The sequence below is a fragment of the Carassius gibelio genome, chromosome B24 (genome assembly GCF_023724105.1).
Source record: "Carassius gibelio isolate Cgi1373 ecotype wild population from Czech Republic chromosome B24, carGib1.2-hapl.c, whole genome shotgun sequence".
NCBI classification, from domain to species: domain Eukaryota; kingdom Metazoa; phylum Chordata; class Actinopteri; order Cypriniformes; family Cyprinidae; genus Carassius; species Carassius gibelio.
In genome coordinates, this window is record NC_068419.1 from 13995111 (window position 1) to 14014725 (window position 19615).

Here is a 19615-nt window from a genome sequence, read left to right on the forward strand (position 1 = left end):
TTTTATTTTACTGTTTGCTTCGCGGTGAGAGGAATAAGACATAATTCACGCCAAACAGATGAACCTTGGATGGATTTAAGCCTAATAGACAGGACTTATAAACAGTGATAGGAAGCTTAGAATTTTCATCTTACTGGCTCTTTAAAAGTTGACCTCATACTTTTATGATGCAATACAAAGAAAGCCTGGACTTTGGATGGTCTGTTTCAAATATCCGTTTAAAATAAACAAATTAATTGTTGCTATAGTTGTCATCACAGCAATAATAATACAAATAATAATCATGATCTTTTAGTAGTAAAATAATTAAATATAAACATTTATTTGACACACACACACACACATATAAATATATATAATTTATATTTATATATACTTTATATATACTTATATATACTTATATATACTTGTATATATCATAGACATCTTTACTTTATTAATTATTATTGTGTAAAAAGTTTTCCCAAATTATAAACACTAATATACTTAATTAGTATCATGATTTGTGATAAATCGTTCATTTTGAAAGTATGTGAAATGCAACCTCCTAGATTTTTTTTTTGTAGCTTTAATTGCTTAGGAGCTTGTAGTGTAGCCAACTACTTTGACTCATTTAAATTACATGTTTTTTGTACCATAATAATTACTAGCAGTTGTAGCTTAAAAGTTTCAAAGCAGCTTGACTGAAACTGACCTTTTCCGGAGTGTTCTGTAATGGTGTAGATGCCTTGTAGCCCAGGTGAAGCAGCATGGCCTCAGCTGCATTACGCTTGGCCACTTTCTTATTGGGTCCAGTTCCTGTGGTCACCTCAGTATCTACTTTCACCTGTCAACAAAGACACATTCAGTGTACAAAACCAGGATTGTTAATAAAATAAGCAACAATAATGATATAATATCTAAAATGTAAAAATGACCTAGGTTGCCTGTAAAACAGCTGTAATAATGAAAGAAAAGTCTGAATCTGGCGGAAACCACAACCAACGCCCAATCAGTAGCATTATACTCCTTTAAAATAGTTATAAAACATAAAAACATTTTGTTGTCAAAAAACTGTCTCTAAAACCAGACAACCTTCTTCTTTTCATATTTATTAGGAGCAAAGCAGCAGGTGGGGAAAGATGGTGTGGGCCTGAAAACAGACACGTATTGATGCCCATAGACCAGAGAGTGAACAATGTGGAAATTTTAGAAGCGACTGGGCAACACAAAAGAAACACACACAAGCGGAGTCTAATGCGACAGTGAAAGGAGCATGGAGAATCAGTTAGAGGCTGTGTTACTGCACGCTCAGGGATGCACGGAGCACTTTAAAGTGAGGGATTATCGGATGGGAGACAGGGAAGAGAAACTTCTCCAACTTGGATGCTGTGTGATACTTGTTTATGTGTGTAGAGCTGGATGAGCCTCTGACAGATCATTCAGAATGACTCAACATGGTTTTTTATTTACTGCAGTGTTCAGTGTACTATTTATGCTGCTGAAATACTGCGGCTTCCCTCCCAGCTGAAAAATAACTTTTTTCAATAGTCAACTCTCTTTTTTGAAATCCATTCTGATCCATCCTTCTATTCTACACTACTTACTCCACTTTATACTAATTAACTTAGCTCTACAATATCCTTTAGTCTCTACCCTAATACAGCCTATCCTATCTAGTTTAGACAACTCCATTAACTCTGTACTACTTTACATCAGATTATTGTATTTAAATCTATTCTACTCCACCCTAATTACTACACTCCAAACAACTCTACACTATTCTATACAAATCTAATTTATAGTGTCCAATCTACAATATTCAACCAATCCAGTCTACACAATTCCATTCAACTAAGCACTACTTTATGCAATCTTACTCTATTTATCTTGGATCTGCTTTCATCTATTCTACATATCTATACTATACAGCTCTACTCAACTCTATGTCACACAACTCTACTACACTCTCTTCATCCTATCTTGTCTACAAAACTCCACTGAACTAGGTATTACTCCACGCCATACCATTTTGATCTGATCTGATCTGTTCTACCATACTCTATATTTAACCTTACTTTATTCTATAAATCTCTACATCACTCTTTAAAACTCTAAACTATAAAAATGTACTCTACTTAATCCATCCTATCTATTCTACCCCATACTATGGTTATATGTTCCCACTGTAAAGCTTAGTGCTCAATTATGATTTTTGCTCAGATCAGATTTGTTTTTGTTGTTTTTTGCATAGCTGTTCACATTTGTGTTTTAAATGTGGCCAATATCAGATTTCCAGTGTGAGGAGAACATGGTTCTGATCTGAACTGCATGCACAGTAGAACAATATCAACAGGGTTGCTTCTCAAATCTAGTCCATAACTACCCCACCCGCATTCCGGCAAATATTGTTTTAGTAAGGTTGCTTCAAACCGCATAGTTGAAAAACAACCAACGGCAACAGCAAAATTTAGCCCAATCGCATGGGAAAACCATGGACTTGGCAACGTGTCATACAGAAGTAAACATAAAAAACAAAAAGTAAGGGATGATGTGTTTATTTATAGTGAAATCTACTGCAGAAACCAGTGAAATTATGCGTAGGCAATATAACAAATAAAGACAATAATGTGACAGAAGAGAGCAGAGTTTTGAAACTTTTGTGGTATGAGTCCTCATGTTTCACTTGTATATAGAGTTGTCACTGTAGTACTTTTGAGTTCTGACCGAGCGGCAACCTCCCGCTCTCTCTTTTGAAGCCAACATGGAAGTGACTAAAACTGCAATTCATTGACTGGCCGCTTGAGGCTGGCTGCAAAAGGGAGTCGATCCCATAGACTCCCCATGTCAAAATGCCCAACTTTACAGCAGAATGTTTAAGCAAATTTTGCCCTACAAGACAGCTGTGAGGGGGGTGAATTTTTTATATAACTCATCCGTTTTAATTAAATTAAGCCTTGAAGTTCTGCATAATTAAGGGTGTGGCCACTTGAGTGACAGGTGGATTGCCGCTGCTGACAGTGCAGTTGAGCTAGTTGGGCGTGGCTTCAGCAAACAACTCCTGCCTTTTTGCCCCCTTCTCGATTGTCCGGGAGAGTCACACGGTGATGCGCTGCCAAGATGGTGACGGCCCACACTGCACACTTTGAGCTTCAAAAACGCTCTTCAGGAGTCTAAGGGTGACGTCAAGAACACTTTATATAGTCTATGGTCCTGACACATCACTGTACGGACTACCTTTCACAACTTCATAACTTTGGGTATGTAAAATCTTTGAAGTGACTCCCATGAGCACAGATTCGCGAAGAACGTTGATCCAGAGTGATGTAAAAGTCGCATAAATTCCGATATGACTGTTCAGACTGTGGTCACATTGCAAAACATCTGACCTCTATCGGACTTAGTACTACATATGGAAGCGGCACAAACTGGATCAGATTCCATGTAGTTTTTTGCTTTTCACACTGTCTTGAGAAAAACAGATTTGAGTCACATGTGAACAAAAAATTTGATTTGGGCCACATTTGCCTGCAGTGTGAACTAAGCCTATTACATCAACCTTACTCTATATACTTCTACCCTACTCTAGACATCTCTACACTACTCTATACAACTGTAAAGTATACAGATTTACTTTAATTTGAACAAATTAACAAAAAAATACCACTCTATTTACTCTACTCAATCCATTCTATCTATTCTACTGTACTCTATTACTTCAACTTTACTCTATAGACGGTTTCAACGGCATCAACATAAACAAACGTTAATGTGCGTGCGCGCTTTTCTGGACCTAACTTAACTTCCGGTAGACTCCAAAAAGAATCAATAACAACAGCCAAGTCCCTCTACAGTAGATATTTTTTGATAACAAACAAAATATGTTTGCTGCGTGGATCAGGCGGACTTAATGAAAATGCAAATTCACTATTTGCCAGCAGGAGATGTTTTAAAGCATAGACATAAAGCGCGAGAAATAGAGGTTTCCCCAGTAACAGCTGTAAACAAAGCAGAGCTGGTACGCTCACACGCTGTTTTATCACCTTGGCTTTAAATGCGTTTGTAGATGGCACCGCAGCCAGACCAATATACACAACACAGACTGGAAGTTAACTTAGGTCCAGGCGCGTGCGCCCGATGAAACCGTCTATACAACTCTACATCACTCTATTCATCTCTAAACTATACAAATGTACAAAAAAATGTAATCTATTTACTCTACTCAATATATTATATATATTCTACCCTACTCTATTACTTTCAACCTTACTCTATACTCTACATAAAAAAATTTACTCAATCATGTTAACTATTTAAACCTACTTTATAAGCCTTTACTCTATACAGCTATACTCTGTTCTGTAAAGTTCTACACCAGTCTACTCCATACAACTCATCTCTACCCTGTTTACTCTACTTAATCCATCCTATCTAGCCTACACAACTCCATTTATCTATGTCCTACTCTACACAAATCTATTCTATCCTATTTACTTTACCATTTCAACACTATTAAATAATATTCTAAACTACTACATCTGCTATATAAAACCCTGTCTTATCGACTCAACTCCACACAATTATATATAAATCTACCCTTTTAACACTACTACATATTACTCTACTCAACTACAATCTATACTGTTCTATTTAACTCTAATCTATGGCACACTATACTTTTATAGCACACTTATTTACTTTACTTGATACAATGCTATTCTGTTCTAATTCACTAATACTACACAATACTAAATTGCATGAGCTCCGATCTTTGATTCGTTCTTTTCTTTGATTCAAAACTAGATAGCAAATGTAGATTCAAGTTGGAGGCATTTCTAAACATATGTGGAAATCCGAGGTGATTTAGAGCCAATTCTGCTGGTATTTTTGCGTCTTTGTCCGCAGGGACTAAGCACTGCTCTAATGGCTACAGGGGGCTTCATTTTTACTGTATGATGTAAAGTAAATCTTTTACTGGGCAGCCAGCAGTACAGTTATTGTTGTTTTAATGCCCTTTAATAAACCAGTGGACACCAGCCAGTGATGTTTTGTGTGCTAAGTGCATATGTGATGAAGTGAACAATCAGAAAATAATGGGTTGATTTTATTTTTACTTTAAATACAAACCAATAATTAATTTTCATGCAAACCTTGTGTTTGCATACCTTCATGCAAGAGGAAAAGGGCATAAATGCACATGCATGTTTATAGCTAGGCAGAAGATTTAATGCTTAAGCTTTGAATTTTGCTTGGACCTACATGGGAAAATTACTGTCATCACATACATTATCTGAATTAAGACTAATTATCCATTAACTTCTGCAATGAGATTCAATTTCCAAGAGTGGATGAGCAACTGTGTGTGCGCGTGTCAAAAGAGTCTCTGCCTGACTTTGACAGAGCTGAAGGTCAGCGGTAATCAGAGCCGGAGGAGGTGACAGTCTTTCTGATTAAGACAGATTGCACAGTGGGAGGTTATCAGTGTTTGTGCAAGACTAATCTGTCCTTCACTCCCCCTCTCGGCCTTCAAATGTTTCTTTTACTTTACACCTCTTCATCCCCTCTCTTATTAAATATACCTGCATAATGAATTCTCTCCGGCGAGGCATCCCTCTCTCTGAAAGTAGCATATATTCGGGCTCCTTCTCCTTTTTGGCCTGTTGAATCTGAGCCAGTCTGCTTATAGGGTTCATGCCCTGTCCATACTCTGGTTCTGTCTGAGAGAGAAATTGAGAATGAAAAAGCAAATGAGAAGGAGGATGAGAGACACAGATAAAGCAGCAGAGGGACAGATGGACGGCTGGTTAATGTTCACATCAGTAACCCTGTCAGGAGAATGACAAAAGAGTGAATGAGTGTGTGTGAATGAGTGACTGACTGAGTGAGTGAAGAAATTTGGATTGGGTCTGTCAAACTCCAAAATGATAAAGATCTTCAATGAATATGACATTAAATTCAATCTGTATGAAAAAAAAAAAAAAAAAAAACTACTGTATGATGTTGGATTTGTAATATACATACACACACACACATGCACATATACATATATATATACATATATATATATATATATATATATATATATATATATATATATATATATATATATATATATATATATATATATATATATATATACATATATATATATACATATACATATATATATATATTTTTTTTTTATGTATGTACATATATATATATATATATATATATGTGTGTGTGTGTGTGTGTGTGTGTGTGTGTGTGTATAATTGTGCAGCAAAGCAGCACAACTGTTTTCAACACTGATAAGAATAAGATATGTTTCTTAAGCACTAAATCAGCATATTAGAATAATTTCTGAAGGGTCATGTGACACAAGACTAGAGTAATGGCTGCTGAGAATTCAGCTTTTCATTACAGGAATACGTTGCATTTTAAAATATATTTAAATTTATGTTTAAACTTATTTAAATTGTAATAATATATCACAATATTACTTTATTTTTGAACACAAGAAAAAAATAATTGTTGGTATAGTACAGTAGCTGTGTAGAATTGCTTTTGGAAATTACTTAAGGACGAAAATACAGCCTTTATTTTGCTAATTTCTTTAGATTCTGCTAGTAACACAGAAATTACAGAATTTACATTTAGACTGTCCAAAATACAACCCATAATAATGCATAGAATTCTATAACGATACAATATTCTTGTAACAGCCACCACTCTGGAATCTCAAGGAAGCAGCACTCCTTTTGGATCTGCTCCAAAAACAACCCACCTTTAATATGGTTTTAGGCCGCTTCTTGTAATGCACTTTGGGTTTCTCCACAACCGGAAGCACTGGAAGTTTCTTCAGTTCCTGCAGCAAGGAGAGGGCCGCTCTCTTTTTAGAGAGTTTCTTACTATTCCCCTCTCCCTCGGCTGAGAACTCCCCAACCGTCACACGTGTGAGGAAACTCTTCATGTGCGGGGGTCCACTTTCCTTCAGCACCTGAGGGGCATGTAATGAACACGTTACACAAGAGAACACACAAGCACGCAGAAGTGGGAACAGCAGTCATTCCAGTCACGCTCCCTTTCTCTCTGCCCCTCAGGCCATGTCTGCTGCACGCTCTCTTTTACCTTCTTCTTTCTCAGTGACAGAAATGGGAATATTGCTAATTAGAATCACTACACTCGAACTGTCTGGTTTAACAACAGGATCAATAACTCATATGGGGAGAGAGACCACTGGATCTTGGGAAACTGCACCTGGTTATTAAATACACCACACACACTCAGTATGAATATATGAATACAAAAATACATTAATATGCAAGCGCATAAATCAGAAACACAGTTCACACATATTAATGCAAGTGCTGTCAATCGATTAAAAAAATTAACTAATCAAAGATTTTATTCTGAAATGAATCACGATTAATCCCACTTAACACTAACGTTTAAAAATACTTTAAAAAAATACATTGCAATAATTTTACATTCAATCTTCAAATTAATGTAAAAGCAACATAAAGACAGTATATTTTTTATATTTGTATAAAGGCATCTTTTTTTATGACTGAAAGGTCACTATCTCTCTGTTGTCTTTATGAAATTGTGTTTTTCCTTTAATATTTAACCATTGTTTAGACATTCAACATTACAAAGCTATTAATTTTAACGTTTATTAGACTACTTAAAATAACTTCTAATTTAAGTGAACAATCTTCACATAAACCCTTTATAATAAATGTCATATTTACATGTGCTGTGCCATTCAGCAACATTTCTCAAACACTAAATTCTAAATGAAATATAGATGAATCCTTAAAGCTACAAAAGTTATTGATTTCCTCTATTTTTCTTTTGATCTTTGATTACCATGACATCACAGCAACTGGTAATTAGGTTTTTTGTCTGCTGTCCCTTTAAGAGCTACCGATGCTGAACAAGACACAGATCTGACACACATCTCTTTACCTTTTCTGAACCACTTCAGGTCTTAAAGTCTCAAATGAGTTGAATCAGGTGTGTTAAAGTGCTGTGCTGCTCTAGGACGTTTTGGAAAACTACTGCATTTCAGAGACATGTTCTTAAATGTGACTCATATAACAAATACATACATGCACAGTTTTAAGGCAGCTTTAATCGCCTTTTTGGTAACTTCGTAATTTAACTGACGGCGTTGCATGCTCGTAGTTTATTTTACGTGATCTGATATAAATGATACAGGCTATAGCAAATTTGAACATGCAATTGAAGAGCGAGCACCACCGTTTCCGTGCTTGTTTGACTTCTAATAAAAAATGAAGACGTTCTGCATTTAAATGCATGATGGTTCTTGTCACAAACAAATGTAATCTAAATGGAAATGACCTGGTGGAGCTGCACTACAGAAGGCAACGAGTGTTATTACTATGTCAGAGACACGCTAGCTTTCACAAGGCAGACACACTTAAGAGTGGTTACAATCATCCAGGTTTAAATCGCGCTCAAATTGATTTCATTTTGACGTAATATTTACACTGAAGCTCGCAGGCGCTATGGTGAGGGGCATGACATTTCCCGAACAGGCGCAGAGTGAAGCCAATCACAACACACACTGGACCAGCTAACCAATCACAGTACATTTCATATGTCAGAAGGCGGGCCTTCATATGATACAAGAACTATTCAAGCAGTTCATGCCAGACTGGGGAGGGAGTTAATATGATAATGTAAAAGATGTGTTTTTCGAACAAACTAGTACTCCCCAAAACAAAATCAAGACTTAGAGCATAATAGGACCCCTTTAAAGAAAGACTAATACAAATGACAAAAAATTAATAAATAAATAAATGACTACAATTAGAACGAACAGAAAATATAAAACTTATTGAAAAATGAATAAATACCTTAGTAGTATTTAAATTAAAATTGTATCATTATTTTAGTTGTTTTTTATGGATGACCAATCAGAGATGATTTTGTCCACAATCATTTAAACCAACTGCTCATCCTCTATTCTTCTATTACTAGAAGAGTCCCACTTCGTGAGAAACCGAGATTTAATGTAATGCACATGTAATCGTATTTACTTCCTGTGACATCACCAAGATGGTCAACAGAACAGGTGAGCTGCTCTGAGCCCTTTAAGAGCAACACTGGGGGGATTGAGTTTCCCACAGACGCACATACACAGCTGAGGGTGGGCCTCTGTGTGCTCAGTCAGAACTGAAAGTTATCCGTCTCCAGAGACTCCCTCCTCACATCCTCTCTTCACACACATGACCATTCTGGCATTCATACAAACATGTGACACTCCAGTGAAACAGGCTCAGCTGAGAGGAACCATATCCCCATACAAAACTAATGACGATCAATCATGTCTGATTCAAATACAGTGTAAAACTTCAGAAAGTTTCAAGGCTTACATTAATAGAGCCTGGAGGCCCAAGTCATTTCAAACATGCAATAGTTCATAAAGGTAGATCTTCCAAATATCCCCCATTGGTTGTTGTTCCAAACTTTCAAGCCATGCGACACAAAAAAATAACTTTTCTGAATATTCCTACAGCTTTCTAAACAACAAAATGGATGAAGTGCATAAAAATGGGTGAAAATAGGTCCTACTTTATATTAAGTGGCCTTAACTACTATGTAATTACATTTTAAATTAATAATTGACACAATAAATACATTTATTATGCACATACATGTTTTTTACTTAGATTTTAAAAATACCTTCATGTAATTACATTTATAATTAATTACTGTAACTAAAATGTACCAAAGTGGTCCATATGGCTCATTATTCCAAGACTTCTGAAATCACATGATAACTGAACAGACAGATAAAAGGCAAAAGTCAAAATAAAAATATGGTATATATAACTGAACAGTACAGTATAACTGAAAATCAACAATAGAATACAGCTGAACAGTCTGCACAAAACAGTGACATGGAAATGTAGTTTGAAAATTGCTTCTGAAAGCTATAAATATGGGCTGTGTTTATGGTACTTTTCTGGTGCTTTTTGATCTTGACCGTCCCAGTTCCTATTCACTGTCACCGTTCCCGTTTCACAGAGGAAAGAAAATCATCTGGGTTTCAAACCACATGAGGGTGCGTAAATAATGACAGAAATGTCATTTCTGAGAGAACGCTCTCTTTAAAGCTCAAGACAGTTGATATGAATGATTGGAAGCGTAGAAAAACATCATTAATCTTCGTCTGTAAGCTCCAGATCCTCAACAATCTGGGCTTTCATCTGAAGATGGCGAGGAACTGAGAAACATAAGAGAGCTTTGTGCATTTCCCGCACACTTGACAGAGCAGCATATCCCAATATTTACAAGGCCTTGATGTGGAATGCATTTGATCATCACACTTAGATGTTACATAAGAATTGAGAGAATTCCTCTGGGTGAGCATCACTCCATAATGAAGTGACGAAATTCTGCTATTCTTCCCTCTTAGAAATATCAGCATGTCTTTTCAGCTCTCAGCGAGGATGAGGTGTTGGGAGGAAGGAAAAGGCTTAAAGCTGCGAGTCCGTCATTCAGGGAACTCCCACACAGTCTATTCCATGGGCCGAGAGTGGAGATTTAGCCTCGTTACTCACAGTCACTGATTATACAACTAATTCAATTCAGCTATAAAGTACAGCAAGAAATTCCCAGCGAAAAAGAGGCCAAGACTCCAATGAGATGTCAACATTTCTGCGATTCTCCTTGATGAGAAATATCTCAGATACAGAGACTCAAAAAACTTGAAATGGGGACTTTTTTAATGTACATTACAGAGTACAGAGTCCCAAAATGAGGCATAAAGCTAATTTATCAATTTTGTCAAACAATAGAAGACTTGGAAACACTTCGTTGTTGCAAATCTGTTGCAAATTACGCAGCTCCTTTAAATAGTGAAATTACAAAGGCACGATTTTCAGGAGAAAAATGCCAACTTAAAGGGACAGTTCACTCAAATTTTAAAATTGTCATCATTTACTCACCCACATATCATCCCTAACCTGCATGACTTATTGTGTTCGGTGAAACATACACATAAACACAAACATTTTTCGAAAAATGTGCTTTTTATTTACCCGTACAATGACAGTCAGTGGGGTCCAAAATTTTGGACCCCATGGACTTCATTCTGGACATAAAGTGGTTAAACATTTTTCAAAGAATCTTCTTTATGCAGAAGAAAGGAAGTCAAACAGGTTTCGAATAATACAAGGGTGACTAAAACAGTACAGAATAAAAAACATTTGGTGTACTGTCCCTTTTTCTTATTATAAATCTTATTTTTCACTATTTTTAACGAACAGCCAGTGAGGACAAGCTGCGGTAACTTCAACTACACCACGAACAAGTCAGAACGGGCCTGGCCTCCTGACACAGTTTCTATGGCAGCTGTAAAACACTGAGGTAGGTGGGCGGCAGTTCCAGCCGGTGGATGAGCCTCATCAGGTGAACGAGGACTGTGTGGAGGTCTTGGCACCGGGGCCCGACTCCCTTCGTGGCGGCAGACGAGGTTGTGTTGTCTACAACAAATGATATGGCATCCTCAGGCAGTGATGGGGTTTCAGCAAGTGTTTGATTCTTGTGTCTGACGGTGGCCAGTTCCTCTGTCTGCTCTCTGTCTCGCATGGCTGGCAACAGAGATCAAGTTGTAGGAAGGAATCGCTGTAACATGAGGTTGATCATTCTTCATCCCCTCCATGGATGAGAGAGGAGATATAGTATTAGTGAGACAGCCGTGTCCTCAGCCTGGTGAAAAGACAGGATACCAGGCCAGGGTGGGACAATGGCAAGGACTGATATAATGAAGAAAAGCTCTTTTGTATGGATAGTTGATGTGTATTCCCTGAGGGAAGGTGCTTATACACAAGATGGGTGGTTCTTGGCGCGAGTTTCCACTCTTGAACCTCTGTAAGGCGTCATCCACGACAAGAAACTGTGATTAATGTATTTGTTCTTTGAAGCTGGCATCTGTTTGATATCGTTTGACACCAACAAGGTGAGAGTGGTCCTTGATTTCATGAGGGGAATGATGAGACACTATTCTGGTTGACCTAAGGGATAGTTCACCCAAAATAAAGTTTCTGTCATCATTTACTCACCCTAATGTCATTCCAAACCTGATATTGTTTCTTCAGTGGAACACAAAAGATATTTTCAAGAAAGTTTCAACTGTTCCTTTTAGAGCAGCACAATAAAACTGAAATTGTGATATATTTTACTGCGATTACAGAACCACAAATACAGCAATTTAATTAAATAAACATGTTTCAGAGCAAAGCACAGCACTGTGTTTATTTACACACAAGCTGCTCATGATCCAGTGTTTTTAGTGTCTCCGAGCAGCTGTTTACAGTAAATGGTGCTTCACATAAACTTCTTTTTTTACACACTGAAATTAAACAGTAATATTTCGCTATTTAATTTTTATTCAGTAATAATAATCATTGAGATTAATAATAAGGATGAGGATGATTATTATTATTATTATTATAGTCTAGGGGTGCAATGGTTCAATTACGGATTGTACCACAGTTTTTAGGGTCACGGTTTTGGTACAGTTCGTTATGTGCTATGTTTAGAGAAAAGGACCATGCTGTCGCTTAAAAATAAAGAAAATAAGACCAAATCATCTAAAAACAAGCAACAGCACAAATAAATACAAAAGAGCAAAGATACAAATAAATAAAACAGTGCTTTTCAGGTTTTCTTTAGGTAGATCTAACATTATATGGTAACATTTTAATATAAGGTTCCATTAGTTAATGTTAGTTAATGTATTAATTAACATGAACAAACAATGAATAATACATTTATTACTGTATTTATTAATCTTCGTTAAAGTTAGTTAATGAAAATACAGTTATTCATTGTTAGTTCATGGTAATTCACAGTGCATTAACAAATGTTAACAAGCACAACTTTTGATTTAAATAATGCATTAGTAAATGTTGAAATTAACATGAACTAAGACTTATAAATGCTGTAGTAGGATTGTTCTTGCTTAGTTCATGTTAACGAAAGTAGTTAACTAACATTAACTAATGGAACCTTATTCTAAAGTGTTACCCATTATATTTTAGGTACAGAAATTAAATTAGTATTCAAATGTAAAATAAAATTGCATATATGGCTGAATAAATTAAAGGCTAATCCTTAGTAAAGTTACGCTATGCGGTATCAACACCTGGCTGATGACGTTACACTACTATCATAGTCAATATTGATATTTATATACACAAAACACTTGTGTACAACCAATCAATTTTTGGCCAAATTGTGCAACCCCTTTAAAAGCTGAGGAAAAATCTAATTTCTATATAAAGAAAGCCCATTGGATCTAAAACAACAATGTTCCTCAATGACTTTTACTGTATGGACAAAATAACACTCATAATTTTAATTGTTGCTCAACAGAAAGAAGGTTGTACAGGTTTGACATGACATTAGGGTGGGTAAATAATGAGAAAAAATTTTTTTGGGTGGGGTTATTTAAAAGATTTCATTTATTTTCATTGATTTTCATTGCACATCATTGAACAAGCAATGGTTTCATGGTTTCTTTCTCACAGAGTAACTTTTTCGGTAATATTCCATGATTGTTTGCTAACTGAATCAGGAACAAAACGTTTCCATTCTTACAAATGGCTTGGGAGAAAATTCCTGAAAAGATCTAACAAAGTTGAAATGAGTCCAGGCTCTCACAGATGACTTACAGTCAAAACTTTAAAGAAAGAAAAAAGAAAGAGCTACAGTGTCCAAATGCAGTTAGATTGGGGTCCCCAGACGTAACAGATTGCATGCAAGTGGAGAACGCACGTCAGGAAGATTCTGGTTGACCAAAGCCAAGTAGATGATTGCAGATTGTGAAGTTGGAGACAGCCGTGGAAATTCTTTTTAGATAAACACGGATGCAGTAGTAGTCAGGCTAAAGAGACCCTCAGACTTCCTCTGGTGTTTATGTAGAAAGTTGAGGTTTGAAGTGTCGCTGATACAGCAGGTTAGGTTAGGTTAGTGCTGATTTTGAATGGTGTCCAAATCACCCTCCTCCGCACAGTAAAAGCTTTAAAGCAATTACAATTACCAGATTTAACAGATGCTTTCAGAGCTTGACCTAGAACAGGCGTTTAATACAATCACTTTCCCACTTTATCTGAAGCTAGTAATTTTCAATTTATCAAATGAACGGATATCTAAATATATTCAGCTCGATGTTGATTAAATTAGAATGAACGGGGAAAAACATTACAGTTAAAGAGATACTCTTGCTCGGTTCCAGAACCAATCTAAACAACTATCTAGGCAGTGTTTTAAGACATCAGAGGCTTGCTCCCAACAAAAAGCCTTCTCCAATAGTTTCATCATACGTTTTTTTGGATGTCTATGGCAGCAACACATACATAATCCACTGAAAAGGCAATCCCAGAATGCACTGTGACAAGAACAAGCCTTGAAAAATATTTTATTCATTATCTAACTGTATAAATGCAAATTAATGTATAGAAAAGCACTATTTGTGTGTGCACTGTATTTTTGTTCTTATAGGTTAGCATTTAGCTTAGCAACATGCTAACATCAAAGTCTACTTGTATTCATTGCAAGCCTAAACTTCTGTGTGCTTAAAATCAGGAATAATGTACATTTGAACTTCCTGCATATATGGAATAACAAACAGCTCATTTAGGAACAGTTACATTTAGCCTAATTGGTTTTGAACTAACAATAACATTTGGCACTATAGGGTTATATTGTGCCACGTTATTGAAGCATAAAAGCATACAACTGGTTAGAGGTACAAAGAAAATATTTAATAAGGAGGTTAAGGTCACTAGAACTGTGAATAACTATGCAATGAAAACTATTGTTGAACTAACCGTATTTATCAGTCTTATATTCCTTTATATTCTCAATTAAAGTAGCTTAGCTTACCTCAAAGTTAACAGCCAGGTTCCTTTTAAGCGCGATCTCGTAGACCAGGCTGATCTCAGATTTGCTGGCATCGCTGTTCTCCTCCGTTTCGTTGTTCTCCTCTAAACACTGAAACAGTTAAACACAAAACAGACTTACAGTATTACAAAAAAACAGTTTTTTCAGCATATTGACCTTTTTGAGTCATGATGTTACCAACCAACATTATTCCCCTAACAGGTGTCCAAAACAATCTATCACTTATTCAAAGATTCAAAATCGTGAGCTCCGAGTATGCATAGCAGCATAAATTAATTACACAAATGACAAATTATACTGTTTTTCTGTTTAATGGCTTTATTTCTGTCCAATCACAGCAATTTTTTTTAGTTTATTGATTAAATATGTTAACTAAAAATAAAAAGAAACAATATACTGATCGAGCAGGGACATTTTGCATTAGTGAATAAAAATGGCTTAACGTACAATATTTTAACAATTATTATAATTTTGTTATTTTTTTGAGAACTAACAAATCTTAATACATATTGGTGCCTTAATTTGATTACTTCCTCTCAGCAATCCCTTTATTACAGTACAAAGATTTCTGTTGCTGACCTCAAATCAGCCCCAAGCCTACATTTTACCCACTAACAGAAATAGAATTCTGTTATTAATTTTTCACCCTGTCGTTCCAAACACATCGTTCATCTTCAAAACACACATTAAGACATTTTTTGATGAAATCCAAGAGCTTTCTGACCCTGCATAGACAGCAACATTAAAGGCCAATAAAACTTTTTGCGCACAAAAGGTATTCCCGTAGCTTCATAAATAAATATGGTTGAACCACTGATATCACATGGACTATTTTAACAATATCTTTCCTACCTTTCTGGGCCTTGAACGTGGTAGTTGCATTGCAGTCTATGAAGCGTCAGAAAGCTCTCGGATTTCATCCAAAATATCTTAATTTGTTTTCTGAAGATGAACAAAGGTCTTACGTGTTTGGAACGACATGAGGGTTAGAAATTAAAGACAAAATTTAACATTTTTGGGTGAACTATCCCTTTAAGAACAGGCTGTATGATCTCAAAGCTGATGGCGGGTCTACTTCAACGCATGACTGCGGTTTCTCAGGTACCTCCACTGAAAAGAGATGCTTCTGGTTTTGTTGAACCGTTGAGATTCTGAAGAAAGTGGCTTGGTTTTGTAAGAAGAAAAAGCTTTCAAACTGATCCAAGAGCAGTTCCCTTAGTTCCGATTCATATCTTATCAACTATAAAAGGAACTGCAATAGAACTCTCACACAAGTTCCAAAGGGTGACTTTTAATATGATCCCTGCAGCATATTATCTTGGTCACCTCCGTTACACTACTGACATTTCTTTTGAGAATGAAGAGTGTGTTCTCATACAACACATGAACAGGAGTGTGTGATCTAAGAGCGCTCGATCAAGCTGTGTTTTTTTTGCAGACATTCAATACAGCGTTCTCAGTGTCGTCCTTATAGCGATCACACGGCATGATGTCATTGTGCGTTTCCTTCAAACGTCTGTTAATGATGTCTGGGATGGAGAGCCGTCAGGTGGTCTGGAGAGTGTGAGACTTTGTGTGACAGACTGTGAAGACTTGCTTGTGTGCTCTTCTTAAACTGAACTGACAGGTCACAAGTTAAATTTGATATTGTCATGTGTTGTAACGATCAAAAAGCACAGAAATTTGGCTAAAATATCAGCAAACTAACTCAGTTTTGGAGTATAAAAGACAAAATAATTTTTAAAAGCATTCTTATCTTCCACAGATTGCAAAAAAAAGGGATTTATAAAAAAAGGGTGAAAAAAGAAAAAATCTAAATTGCACTAACAAAAGAGTAACTACTAGCTAAAGAAGTAATTTTCTGACCGGACGTAGAAACTACATTTTTATTTCTGCCAAGATTTTTCCATGCCTTTAAACATTTTCTGGTAATGTTTGAACCTGGAAAACAGCTGTTGTCACAACTAATAACATTTTTTCAAAATGATTATATTTAGTTTGTATTATTAGTTAATATATAATAAACTGGGATCACAGATATAATTACAATATTCATTCCAGCTGTCAGATAGTTTCAAAATAATATCAATAAATTAATAAGAAAAATGAAGCTATATATAGTCTTAGGTCCAAATGAAAATAAATAAATTAATTAATTAATTAATTATATATATATATATATATATATATATATATATATATATATATATATATATATATATATATATATATATATATATATATATAAACAACTAATAGCACTTTTATAGTATTATATTACTGTTGTTGATGTTGTTATCAGCTTATAATGTAAAATAAATAATGTGCAATAAATCTGGACCACAGAAGTAGAAATATTAGAAATATTACTTATGGAGAACCTCTCACAGCTAAGTTGATCAATAAAACTGTTACTACAAAAAGCTGACTGTGCCAAACAGAAAAAAGAGGGAAAAAATACGTTGCCAAAAAAAAAAAAAAAACGACTATTATTTTTATTTAACACAGAGATGTGTTTATTTTGAATAAACATGTGTTTTAGGCATCAACACCAGCCGAATCTATCGATCTGAGCCTCAGGTTTTGTAGAATCTAAAATAAGAAGCCATTAGTGTCTGATATAAAACAAATGTCTTACAAACATAATTTGGGCTAAATAGAGTAAATAAATAAAAAATCCACATTCTAATGGATTAATCATCCACTTCCCTTTGAAAACCCCTCAAATATGCCTTACTGTCTTCATCTGAGAGATTTCCTGCTTACATTGTGTGGTCACTGAGCACTGTTCCCATTACAGCCGGTGAACGGAAACAGTTATACGGTCTTGAACGATACAGAAGAGCTTCCCGAGGTCTGTTTACTAACCATTCAGAGCTCAACAACTCTGGCATGCGCTCGTTTGCCTGTTAGCACATGGTAAACAATTGGCTTTGCGAGTTTATGAGCGCGTTGACGGGAAGGAAAACATGGTTTACTTGACAATAAAAATCAGCTGAGCCACAAACACTGACTCCCATTCATTAATAACGATGCAAGTGACGCACACACACACACACACACACACACACACACACACCCATACATTCAAATGGATCATTTTAAAAAAGTAAAGATAGTAAAGCTGAGGATTTCTAGCTTGGTCTCATATTCTGTTTATGGATAAATGTACCAAAATATAACCAAAAATACTTAAGAGGTAACAGAAATACAATACAATTTTTAATTATTATTTCGATTTAAAATAACTGTTTTCTATTTTTTTTTATATATATATGTAATTTATTCCTGTGATGGCAAAGCTGTATTTCCAGACATTATTAGTCTCTAGTGTAACATGATTCTTCAGAAATACAATATTAATATCTAAGATGGCGATTTGCTGCTCAAGAAACTTCAAAAGAACAGCATTAGTTTGAAACAAACATCTTTTGTAGCATCATAAATACTAAATCAGTAACATGCATTACTGTCATTTTTAACAATGCAAGTGACTTTTTTTATGTGCGCATAAAAGTTTGCAACGCTCATAAATTCGCTCTTCTTCTCATTCTGATGTCATTACATTTATATACTTCTAAATGAGGGATCAAGTACACATAGTGTTAGTGATTTGAAAAATAAAGGTAGTAAAGATGTGCGCGCAAAATCTGTGTGAATGAAACCCATTGTGTCTGTTTGTTCGTGTGAGCATGATACTCATCCTCGAGGTTTGATATGGTACAGGAGTGGGGAGACATGCAGACGAACACGGTTTTGCCCTGAGGTGTGCACAGGTAAGGTGTGTATCAATTTGTAAAGCAATACACGGAAGAAACGTCTGACAAAGCCCTCATTATGGAGACAGAAGGGGGACAAGACTAAACAAGAGAGGCGCCACTGTGGTTTAAATAACCTTGGTCCATGCCAAGCATTTGGGGAACAAAGAAATATGATTTCCGGTGGGAGAAATTAGTATTTAGAAGGATGGCCCGAAGATACGTGCAAACACAGCTCTGACAGAAACTAAAGCTCTGAGGAGATGTTGTGAACACTGACGGATGACGAGGAAGCAGGACAGTTGTGTCTTCTTAAATATCGTGACTTGGATCGCCAGCCTGAATATCACTTTTACCTGATAACGTGTTATGAATATGCAGAATATGATAGACTTTCAAGTTCATAAAATGAAAAAAGAGGAAACTGTCAGAGACCATTAGTGAAAATGCAGCATTTTTTTTTATTAAAATTTAATAAAATCAAATTAAAAATTAGAATTTTTGTATTAGACAGATTTTGTAAATATATTTAAATTGCATATATCTTTTTTTTTTTTAAGTATTTCTTCTTTAGCTGCATTTTTTTTCTTTATAATAATTCAAAATCTTAGTATTAAAACAATGACTTTCAATATTGTCTCAAACTATGTGTATGGAAAAATATACCAAAATCAATAATAAAGAAGGATTAAGATTTATTAATGTTCTTGAAAGTCTCTTATGCTCCATTTATTTTAAGTATACAATTAAAACATTAATATTGTGAAATATTATTACAATTAAAACAACAGGTTTTTATATTTTAATACATTTTAACTGTAATTTATTCCTGAAATAGCAAATTGTGATATTTCACAGTCATTACTTCAGTCTTCAGTGTAACATGATTCTTCAAAAACTACACTAATATGCAATGTTTAAGAAATATTTCTTATTAATTATTACAAATGGCGAAA

General features: G+C 35.4%; 1 protein-coding gene across 1 annotated transcript in view; it reads right to left on the reverse strand.

Annotated features, from left to right (window-relative positions):
• The window catches only part of LOC128013660 (double-stranded RNA-binding protein Staufen homolog 2), a 117457-nt gene that overhangs the window by 69280 nt on the left and 28562 nt on the right, over window positions 1–19615 (reverse strand). Inside the window, exons 7-10 of the mRNA XM_052596787.1 lie at window positions 14884–14991; window positions 6746–6958; window positions 5559–5696; window positions 695–826 (exon numbers count right to left, since the gene is read on the reverse strand). Coding sequence (XP_052452747.1) covers window positions 695–826; window positions 5559–5696; window positions 6746–6958; window positions 14884–14991 — 591 coding nt within the window. The remainder of the gene's footprint in view (window positions 1–694; window positions 827–5558; window positions 5697–6745; window positions 6959–14883; window positions 14992–19615) is intronic.